At 33.6% G+C, this 11,986-nt stretch overlaps 1 protein-coding gene across 1 annotated transcript; it reads left to right on the top strand.

The window, feature by feature from the left end:
* The first annotated feature begins 4,765 nt into the window (after positions 1 to 4,765).
* On the top strand, positions 4,766 to 10,195 carry LOC139889668 (uncharacterized). The gene is made up of 10 exons (XM_071872607.1): positions 4,766 to 4,824; positions 4,932 to 5,160; positions 6,229 to 6,336; positions 6,805 to 6,974; positions 7,089 to 7,222; positions 7,800 to 7,977; positions 8,076 to 8,631; positions 8,851 to 8,963; positions 9,473 to 9,713; positions 9,938 to 10,195. The coding sequence occupies exons 1-10, from the start codon at positions 4,766 to 4,768 to the stop codon at positions 10,193 to 10,195; spliced, it is 2,046 nt and encodes a 681-aa protein (XP_071728708.1).
* The last annotated feature ends 1,791 nt before the right edge of the window (positions 10,196 to 11,986 follow it).

Here is an 11,986-nt window from a genome sequence, read left to right as displayed (position 1 = left end):
TTTTTATAATAATAATTATTATTACAAAATAATACAACTTTTACTTACTATCATTATAGATATTATTTTATCAAATAAATATGTGATACAAACATATTTTACTACGTGTAATAACTTACTTTAATAATACCTATCATATTATCTTTATGATATTAAATGAACCCTATAAATTTTATTACTTAATATATATAAAAGTATATTTTATTATATAAATTTAATATAAAATTTTATTTATTAATAAATAAATTATATTATTTACTCTAATAAATCTTTTAAAAATATTTAAAAATATAAAACGACGATATTTAAACTATATATTAATCATGTATAGATTTTTGGAAATTATTTTGAGTCAAATTTACTTTTGTTGACTTTTGTATATTAGTCTCGAGCATTAGGATTGTGGTACACCATGACTTGACCTAATTTGTTAGACAAATATTGACCAACACATAAATATATATAATTAATTTAGGTTCGTGAATCCGAGGCCAACCTTGCACTTGTTCAATGACGTTATATGTATTTTTACTACGAAATACAGTATGGTGAGTTTCATTTGCCTTTTTACCCTTTATATTTTTGGGACTGAGAATACATGCGCTTTTATAAATGTTTGACGAAATAGACACAAGTAATTGAAACTACATTCTATGGTTGAATTATCGAAATCGAATATGCCCTTTTTTTTTTAAAGTCTGGTAATCTAAGAATTAGGGAACAGACACCCTAATTGATGCGAATCCTAAAGATAGATCTATTGGGCCTAACAAACCCCATCCAAAGTACCGGATGCTTTAGTACTTCGAAATTTATATCATGTCCGAAGGAGGATCCCGGAATGATAGGGGATATTCTTATATGTATCTAGTTAATGTCGGTTACCAGGTGTTCACCATATGAATGATTATTTTTGTCTCTATGCATGAGACGTATATTTATGAGAACTGGAAATGAAATTCTTGTGGTCTATTAAAATGATGGAAATAAATGATTATGATAAACTAATGAACTCACCAACCTTTTGGTTGACACTTTAAAGCATGTTTATTCTCAGGTGTTAAAGAAATCTTCCGCTGTGCATTTGCTCATTTTAAAGATATTACTTGGAGTCTTTCATAGCATATTTCGAAGAACGTTGCATTCGAGTCATTGAGTTCATCAAAGATTATTATTAAATCAATTTATAGTTGGATAGTGGATATTATGAAATGGTATGCATGCCTGTCAATTTTCGATGTAAAGAAAGTATGTCTTTTAAAAATGAATGCAATATTTGTAAAAGTATCATATAGAGGTCAAATACCTCGCAATGTAATCAACTATTGTGAATCGTTTATAATGTATATGAACGGGTCCTTTCAAAAAGCTGCTCCACTGAGTTTGTTTTTTTTTTTTTTTTTTTTTTTTTTTATAATAGGCTTGCCTAAAACTTGTAGGCATACTCTACTGTGTACGCATGCCATATCTTGAAAACTGTGAACAACACCTTTTATCTTCACACGTGTTTACTTTTACTGATGTAGTTTTTTGGATAAATCATGTTGCTTTCAACAGGGATAATCGCTTTTCCTTCTTTTAGTTCTAACACACTTTTATGAATGGTGGACGGATTCCATTGACAGCTGGTGGTGAACGGTAAATGGTGAACGATGACTTAGTGAATCTAGATTCATATCCTGGTAGCACAACGGAGCAAGAAGAAAATGGTATCAGAAATGGCAATGGGAAATTTACCAAGTATGTATTGATGAGGTCATTGTAACTTTTGCTTGACGGAGTCCGATGATAATATTAACGGTCTTATGTAGTTTCCTTCCGCCTTTGTAATTTGTTAAATGGAGCTCTTGGAATGACACTTTAACTGAAGTTCAATGTTGAATATTTTCCAGGATGGTGAATGTAATATAATAACATAAATTTGAGCAAGTTATCGATCGTCCGAGGTGCGAAATGAGATTTTTATAATAACCACTTGCATAGTTCTAGTTTGTAAATCTGGCAACAAGTTCTTGTCGGCGAAATTCTTAGATTTCATATGTTTTTAACTCAAAGCCCTCAATGGTGCTAAAAAGGGTTTGAACTAAACTGAATCACATTTCATGTTGTCATTGATTAATTGAAGGCGGGTACCGTCATTATACATTTTTTGTTTAAACGGAGTGCGAAGTAGCTTTATTTTTACGAAACCGACATACGGGGTCCGGTTGGTTTCCGTGCAACTTTGAAGACAACAAATCCCAGATTGAACGGAGTGGATTTTTCCTTGAAGTGCCAACATGTATTATGGAATAAAAGCCCATGACGATGAATATTCGAAATAATGACAATGAACGCATAATGGCACCATGAATTCAGTTGACTTTCACTGGTCTCGGTACTGTGTGATTGGTTTTTACTGTATCCCTTAAAACGATCATGTATCATAGAGTAATCAGCTTGGATCCGAAGGTCGGTGTTAATTGCTTTAAAGATATTAATGACCTTAATATTTATTGCTGAACGCTTGCCGGATGAATTATCACGGACTTCAAAGTCTCAAATGAATGTCATTGTTCATGATGCTATCTTGAAGTTTTATCCAGCTGACTAGCGTGTTTAATCTAAAACATTTTGCAGGGTGCATGTCGGAGTAAGTAGTTGGCATTCTGTAATATACATGTTCCTTTTTCGTAAGATGCGTATACAATGTTTGTCCGACGATATTATCTTGGTCGTAAACCACGTGGAAATATATCTTCTCAACAACTCGGGTTATGGACTGATAATGTTTCTTCAACAGATATTTTATTTTGTTCCTCTTCAAGCAAATATTCTTCATAAGAATACACATCCCCCTAAGTGTAGTTAGTTAATCTAAAAAGCTATCTATCGAAGATGGTTGTTAACATTTCGTTTTTCGTTTGATTGGTCACTCTCTTTATTTTGTTCGTTTATATCGTAAACTCCGTTTACTTGCCTTCATCTCATTGTTTATATCGTGAGTTGCGTTAGATTTTGATACCATGTTAAGTACAAAGAAGGATATTGTTTATTGATTTTGGCAATGCATACAATCAGATGACTAAATAACCGATAACCCTAACATGTACAAATGGGCTGAGCCCAATAACCAACCTATATGGACTATCATAAATCTATAGTCTAACAGTTTCTTGTTTTTGAGCTAGGTAGTTTTTATTTGATGAAGTGCCCATTTTATAATAAAATTTCTTAGTTTTTTTATATAGAAAAAATAGCAATTGAACTGGAATTAAAATGAAGGGCGAAGAGGATTAGTGAGTGGGGTGGTGAGAAAGTAACTCGGTACATCTCATCAACATTTTTATCTTTCGTTCAGGCAAGTTACTTTTTTTCTCCTTATTTTAAAAGTGTAAATCAAAATCGGAGTACTATTTTGAGGAGTATAGTCCTTATACTTAGACCCATGGACAGATTATAGATTATAGGAGGGGAGGGGTGGGTTACGGCCCTCTAAAAAAAATTATTTCTTAACATAATTTTATATATAAATTGGTTTATTACCATAAATTTTGTATATAAGGATTAAAAAATTTATATATGAGCCATTCTAATACTTTATGAAACGATTTTGACCCTCCTAATAATTTCGTTCAAGATCCGCCACTCCAAACCATTGCTTACTCCTCACCACTCTTGAGAAAGATGAGGGAGTTGATGACATTCTATAATCTTCACCTTAGCCCTTGTAGCCCTCAAACCTTCCACCTCCCCTTCATGCTGTTTTGATATATTTGAGGACGGATAATTGGATTATATAGCTGTACTAATTAAATAATATAGCGGGTCTCAATTTTTATGAGAAAATATGTCATGGTTTGGATTGTTTAGTCATGTGTTACTCTTGATGAGAAAATGTTGATATGACGTTGACATAACAGTTAATCCTGAAAAGAAATATATCATGGTTGAGAGTGGTCTTATAGCCTTTTCTACTAATAACTATTAAGAAATCTCATTAAATTTAGTCACATCTCGTTAAATCGTTAATTTTGTGATACTCTTTATTATTCAACAACCACCCAAATACATAAACTTTTTCTAGTTCTTGAATATCCAATTCAATTTATGCAAAACTGAATTCAATATAACTTGTAATTACATATTGATAGCTATTTTGTAAAACCTTTTGTGTTAAATTTTGTGAATGTAGAATATCACTAATAGTGATAGTGATGAACATACCATCTATTTTTAAATACGTAAAAAACAATCATCCTTAAAAAAAACTAATTTTAATTCGATTATGATAATACTTGACTTACGTTCATGAATTATAAAAATAAAATATACTCCGTATTTATCTTTTGATAAAATATTAGATATTAGATCAGATTAGAATTATATGGCTGACCATCTAACAATCGATCGACACACCTAATTGAATTTCGATTTGATAATACTTGATTTGTTACCGAGTATTTTTTAATAAATAAATAAATAAAATCCTATCCAATAATTTTAGAAGGAATAAAGAAAGTGAGTAGTTTATGTAAAAGTTTATATTTATGTAAGAGCATTCCTCACTAAAAATTTACATAAAAAACTGCGGAATGGCATCTCGAAATCATGCATGTCGACCACGTGTCACCACGTTTAACATCACACAAACAAACACTCGTTTCATTCACACCAAACTCAATTTCTTCAATTCAATTCAACACATCCGTTACACTCCAAATGTATGTATTTCTGTATATCTATCGATCTCTTATATTCCAAATTCAATAAACAAAATAAATAAATGGATAGAACGAGACATCTATCTTCAATCGCCGACGACGTTCTTCAACGTTGCGCACTGTACGTAACTACTCAATAATCCTCTTTTAAAATTTTATTTGGTTAATTAATTATTAATTAATTGATTGTAAAACTGATGATTTATTTGAAATTGATTGAATTGACAGGAAATTAGAGACGCCGGTGAAGGGATTGGTGGAAGAATTTGATCGGGGATGGAAAGGGAAAAAAGGAGAATATTGTAGAAAATTAGTGGAATATTGTTCGTCGAAAGCGTTATTTGAAATGTGTAAAGACGTTGAACAAACGGTTAAAGAAGGAACGTTTAGTCGGTTAACGTTCGATATGATGCTCGCATGGGAAACACCTACACCGGCTGAAGAACAATCTCATTCGGTATATATATAGTAGACTATATACACTTCATTGTTTCTTATGTTATCCCTAATTAATCTTAGAAATTAATTTTCACAAAAGGGTATCCGCCCCACCTGGATTTAACGGGAAAAAAATTTGTACACTAACAAAAAAATTTTTTACCAAAAAATAAGGTTTTTTTAGTATTTACTCGACTTTGAAAAAATTATTAAATTTTTACACTCGCCCAATCTATATCCGGGTTTAAGTTCCGCCGCTGCTCTATATGTACCTATGAAATAAAAATTGCGTAAGAGCACTTAAAATTCAAATTTCATAAGAGGCACCTACATGTTTTTGGGATTCATGACTCCTCCTGGCCCCTAAAAGCTTCGGCAGTGCTTGAGATGGTTATATACATGAAGGACGTGTAAGTGCATATTGATATGGAGTTAAGTGATTAGACAACTTGAACAATTAAGTTGAACAATGAACAACTGAGAACACTATTCGATTGTAGAATATTGAATTGGCGTAGAGTGAAGGATGTGTGAGATTTTACATAGGAGGGTATGGTGCAATGTGATTGGTTGACATTCATTTATAGTTCTTGTAGGTTCTCCTAAGAAATTTTTCATTATTTTATTAAAATACAATAAAACAAAGAGCATACAATTAGGAAAATACTACTTATTTAACAATGTATTCTTTATATGCTATGGTCCTTTGCCTTACTTGAGATAGTCCGTTATAAGCTAATCATCATAATGTACGTGGAAGCTTGCAGCTCGAGTGAGGACTGTGAGGTTGGTTTAGGATTGTTATTGTTATACCTATTATTATATAACTAAAATCACTTGATTTATCTACTTGATCTATATGTCTGCTTTTATAAACTACTTGACCCAAATTTTGTAGTTATGTAACCCTTTACAACAAGTTGTTAACCTTAGATGGGTCAAATCGACTGTTTTCCACAAATGGTCACATGGGTTTATTTTTTCCATTTGTGGATTTTAGCCTCGTGCATATTAGTATATATTGTTTTAATCCACATTACTCTGTTGCATATAGTTCTTTAATGTTACCTTTTCTTGCAATGACTAGGAATGTGTGGCAAAGGAGAAAGAAGAGCGGAAGCATCAATCGACAACGAATACATCTAACACACAAGATGAAATTCCTTTATTCTATTCAGACATTATGCCCCTCCTTGTAAGATACCTTGCTCAAATACATAATTTATGTGTTAATGCCATTTTACATCCTTTTATTATTTTTTATTTTTTGACAAAATATCACGAATGGTCCCTCTGGTTAATTCACTGGTGGTCCATGTACTTTTTTTTTTCCGTCAAGGATGGTCACGTGATTTGCATTTGAATCACTGGTGGTCCATGTGATTTGTTTTTTTTTCCGTCAAGGATGGACCCTTGGATATGCACCAGAGGGACCATCGGTGATATTATCCATGACGAAAAAAAGTATAGGGACCAACAGAAATACAACTATTGGGATCATCCGTGACATGTTTTTTTTTCTCTCTCAAGAGTACACTTGTAGTACTGATTGAATAAAAAAGTTTTTAAGATAAAGGATCGTATAATGGTTGTGATAATATATCATCTATCTTTTTACATGCCTAAATGGTTTTTTTTTTTTTTTTTTTTTAATCGATATTAGGTTAACAATAAACCAAGTGTTGGAGAACATGCGTTTGTATGGTTGGGATCGTTGGTTCCTTTGGTGGCAGATTTCATTAATGGGAAGTTTACTTTTGAGACGCTAACATCATCTACAGAAGGACGTCTTCATTTTCCTGCTTATGATAAATTCCTCCAAGAAATTGACAAGTAAAATATTCTTTAATCTATTTTGATTATCGATAAACTAGTAGCGATCGAAGAGGAAACATGAAGAAATGCATATATATGGACATGATACTTATTTATTCTTTTTCTTCTTAGATGTGTACACCATTTGCAAAAGCAAGCAACACCGAAGAATGTGGACATGGCAGATGATGAGTTTATTCTACACGTTGAGGGGACGGCAAGTTCACAAAGAGTAATACGCCATATAGGGAAACAAAGTTGGCCAGGTTTGTGTTCAGTTTCTTATTCCTATATATTTTTGTTTTTCTACAGTAGTTAAAACTTTTAGACTCATTTACTTCAGAATCACAAGAATTAGAGCTTGTTCGGATGCCTAACTCGGACGACAATTCGTTCGTATAATCTTTTCCAGATGTCATTTGGAAAAACTAGTGCGAGAAGGTTTTCGGACGAATGTTGTCCACATTTTCGGACGATGATAGGACCCCATTGACTTTTCTGGTCAATAGCGACCCTTTCCGGATGACTTTTTCGGACGACAATGTCATCCTAAAACAATATTAATTAATTAATAATAAATCTGTTAAATAATATTTTATTGCCACCCTCTACGGACGACATGTCGTCTGGATGTCTATGGCCTCTTACGTCTACGAGCAGCTTTTTATTTTTGTTCTGTAGTGGAGCTTTTCCGAACGATATAACATCGTCCGGAAAAACGGCCTGCGGAAAACTTGATTTTCTCGTAGTGAATGGGTACAAAAGACAAAATTAAGTAAAAAGGAAACCAATTAAACAACTCAAAAGTTTGCCAAAGTGTATTAATGTGTCTATATCTACTAGGTAGGCTTACGTTAACCAATTACGCACTCTACTTCGAGGCCTCGGGGTCAATGTCATATGAAGATGCCTTCAAGCTTGACTTATCAAAGGACATCAAGCAGTCTGTAAAACCTGCAGCCACTGGTCCTTTCGGTGCTCCGCTTTTCGACAAAGCCATTGTTTACGAGTCTGCAGAGTTGTGAGATTCATTACTACGTCATGTAATAACATGAAATCAATTATATCTAACATAACCGTCGTCCTTATATTTATTTTATCTTTTTTATTTGCAATCAGGGAAGATGGTTTTCATATCGAGCTCCCAGAGTTGACTAGTTCCACGAGACGCGACCATTGGCTGGCTCTCGTAAAGGAAATAATGTTACTTCACAAGTTTTTATCAAAGTTTAAAGTTGAATCGCCTTTACAAGCATGGGAGATGCATGCGCGGGCCATATTAGGGATAATAAGGCTTCATGCGGCCCGAGAAATGTTACGAGTTTCACCGCCGAATCCGAAAAGCTTTTTAATTTTTGCGTTGTTTGATGAACTGCCGACAGGAAGCAATGTGTTGGTACAGCTTTCTGACAGTTTAAAAACAGTGAAAAGTGGACACCCGTGCAGTGCTAGCTCGATATTACGGGCGTTGAATGTCTCGCAAGCTTGTATCTCGTGTACGGAGGTGGAAGTGGGGCCCGGAGTAGAATCGGTTAATAATCAACCGGAAAATTTAGCGTCTTTGGAGACGGCTGTTGAACAAGTTAGAGAAGAAGCAAAAGAAATTAATACTGCTAAAGCTACTACCGATGAGGTGAAAAATGATGGGTTTGGCAACAGTGCTCTTGTATTACTGGTACGGTTCTTAAAAATCATGTAGCCTAGATGGGTTGGTCAGATAATGGGTCAAAATGGGTAGTCTCTTTTATAACACGGGTTAGGTTGCGTCGCCACATATGTGTATGCATATTACCTTCATGTTTTTGTTATGTTGGTGTTCACTAGTATACTAATTTCTACCTTTAATTTACTTCACTTTACCTGCTTTTTTTCTAACTTATTTTTTTTATCGCAGGAGCTTGTGACGCCATTCAAAAGTGCATTGCCATGGTTTCAAGCGATTTTAGAGTGGCAAAGACCTAGAGTCACTGCTTTGGTGCTTGGAACTTCGCTACTAATTGTTTACAAGTAAGTGAATATCGAATCAATTAAATGAATGGGTTGGAATTCTTGAGTAACACCACAAATATACGTTTCGAGTTAGATTGACGTGAAACAGTTCCTCCAATATTTTGTTTTGTTTTTTATTGTTGGAGAACCCGCGACTCGGGGAGTACTCTGGGAGATCTCGTATATATGACCAAGTTTGACTTTGACTGTGTTTTGCCCCATTTTTTACCGATTAAACCCGAGTAACTGCGAGTTTTGATCGAGTACTCGGACTGATCTTAAAACCGAGAACTCGGCGTACTCGCCGAGTTTTACCGAGTTCTACAAACCAGAATAAGTTTACCAAATACGATTTGGAAATTAGTAGCACTTCAAATAAAATGAAATAAAGTTAGTTCTTATTTGAAATGTACCCTCGAGCAATTTACTTTATAAGTGTTCGTCCCATTTGGCTTATTTCCTCTAAAGTGATGTTTGTATTATACCCATTGATGTGTCATTGTTCTTAAATGAAACTCCATTTGCAGAGAGTGGTTTGGGCAGGCCATAGCAGCATTCCTACTATGGATGGTTTCAAAAATGATTTCGGCAAAAAAAGACGAAGTTGGCAAACGGAGCAAGCTTATTGTCCCCACTCCTCCTGATCAAACTACAGTCGATAGTATAGTAGCAGCACAACACGGAATTAACACTATATACAACGTTACTCAGTCGGTCAACGTTTCGCTACTCAAAATATGGTCACTTTGGCTTGCCAATGCCCCCAAGGTATTAAACAAACAAGTTTATTATACTTTATGTCTCAAAATATGGTCACTTTGCCTATTTTGACCCGCTTCTCAATTAGCCTGACCCGCCCAATTTATCACCTTCACAAAGATATAATTAAAAATTTTAACTGCCTTATAAATGTTTGTATTATATACTAGATTTCTTTGTTTCCTCCTAAATGGCTAAATATCTCATGTCTTGTTATATCGGTTTCAATGTAGCACACAGATGTGGTGATTAAGGCGATGTTTGGAGGTGCAGTAATATTACTAGTTATTCCTCTCAAATATATCATCATGATAATCATATTATCGTCCTTCGCAATGAAATTGAAACCCGGAGATCGATGTGACAAGAAAAACGAAATGGGAAATCGAAGATTCCAAGGATGGTGGGACTCGATCCCGGTGATCCCTGTCGAAGTAGTTGTCCAAAAGAACCAAGTAACTCCTAGAGAATCAGACAAGAAAAATGAGTAATTTCTTCACTTTAGTCTCACTTATTTTGCATAGATATATATAATATATATGGTGGAAACTATACTATTACCTAAATAAGTTGAACTTTTAGAGTGTAGATATAGAAATTTGTTGAATAAGATAGGATGATGTTATTTTTATATCTTTGTTTGGGGTAAATTTGTGTACGTTTGCATTAAGCAAGTTGATATATAGAAATGGTTGGTAAAGCTAAATATTATTATTGGTTGTCATTCAGCTAATACTTTAGATTAGCTCTTATACGTTGATGTATATGTACTCTTCATCTTTTTTTTTCAACAGCAATTCGGGATCACCGAAACGTATTATACCACCAACGCGTTCATCTCCCGCAACCCGGCTCAATCCGAGGACATGTGCGATAAAATCCCATCTCTCACTACCGCACAACGCGATGTGCGGAAGATACCCTTACCATAAGCAAACCGAACCAATATCTAACAAAACATGTTTCATAATTAATAACTCATCTTAGAACTCGTAAATTGTAACAATGTCATCACCCGATCCTTAGATATTTACTGGATGGTATGCCTAATTTTCTTCCGTCTCAAAAAAACTATCTCGTATGATTTTTCACGGTCATTGTAAATTTTGACTTTGTATTTTTATTTGTGCTATATATATTTGATGAAAATTATATAAATGGATTTGATTTTAAAATGTATTTTCATTTGTATAACTTTCATTAAATATTCTATGATAGAAAAATAAAAATACTTAAAGTCAAAGTTGTATCAGAAAGATTTAAAAAGTTAGAGTAGACAGTAAATTTGAGACGAAGAGGGTATTATATAAAAATTATATTGATGATGGATAGTAGATGTAGATGATTTGCGAGTCGGATATGCATATGCATGATAATTTTCATTCATAAATACTCGAATAAAAACATATACGGAGTATATTACACGTTACATTTTTCAAAGTATACGACAATAATTACACTATGTCTTAATTTTCTTAGTTTAATTAATATTTAATTTTTATTTTTATACTTTACTGGTTTCATTTCATATAATTAAAAAATATTTTAATATCTTTATTTATTAACGAATCGATATCTATTAAGTAACACAATACACTTGATATGAATATTTACGTATTGGCAGATCTAGGATTCGAAGTCACAGATGTCACTAAATAAAAACTCAAAAACAATTACATTATTCAGTGGTATTGGCAGACCTGGACTGAATCAACACATCCTTGATTTGAACTTGCCACAAGCCAAAAATTTATTCTTCCATTAAATTTCTCTACGCCAAACCTCATTGGACTAATATTCGACATCATATAACTAAGACCTCCCTCAAGTCTGACGCTCTGATTAACAAAAATAAATGGCCAGACAGATCTAGTGGAGAGGCATGATCCTTTTGGTACTTGACCGTGAAGAAAATCCAACAACCAAGTCCGACTAAAAATTCAAGGCACCACTTGATTTGTCAAATAGGATAACCTAAGCTCTGATACCAGTATGTTGAGAAAAAAGGCCTCAAATAGTTCTCAACACCCAACCAATGTAAAAGAGTAGAGATATTAACAACACGTAAATTAACGTAGAAACTTCAAAATCGAAGAAAAAATCACAGGACTTTGAAAAGAGAAATTCACTATATGAAATATTGTTACTATCGTATAAACTACAAAGCCCACACTCTTTTTTTCTCTCAACTTCCTCCTCACTTTTCTCTCATTTTCAACTACTTTTTTGGTGTATATTGAAATGAAAGCTTACCTCCTTAATATAGTCAACTTGAAACTTGG

This window comes from Rutidosis leptorrhynchoides, chromosome 1, assembly GCF_046630445.1.
Source record: "Rutidosis leptorrhynchoides isolate AG116_Rl617_1_P2 chromosome 1, CSIRO_AGI_Rlap_v1, whole genome shotgun sequence".
In the NCBI taxonomy this organism is placed as follows: Eukaryota; Viridiplantae; Streptophyta; class Magnoliopsida; order Asterales; family Asteraceae; genus Rutidosis; species Rutidosis leptorrhynchoides.
The sequence above is the reverse complement of the archived record's forward strand: the minus strand, read 5'-3'. Positions and strand labels throughout refer to the sequence as shown.

Excerpts from the sequence above, each read along its gene's own strand:
- LOC139889668 (XM_071872607.1), top strand. The coding sequence starts at position 4,766 with ATGGATAGAACGAGACATCTATCTTCAATCGCCGACGACGTTCTTCAA. Across the intron at positions 6,975-7,088 it reads TTCCTCCAAGAAATTGACAA|ATGTGTACACCATTTGCAAA; the intron begins GTAAAATATTCT and ends TTTTCTTCTTAG. Across the intron at positions 8,632-8,850 it reads ACAGTGCTCTTGTATTACTG|GAGCTTGTGACGCCATTCAA; the intron begins GTACGGTTCTTA and ends TTTTTATCGCAG.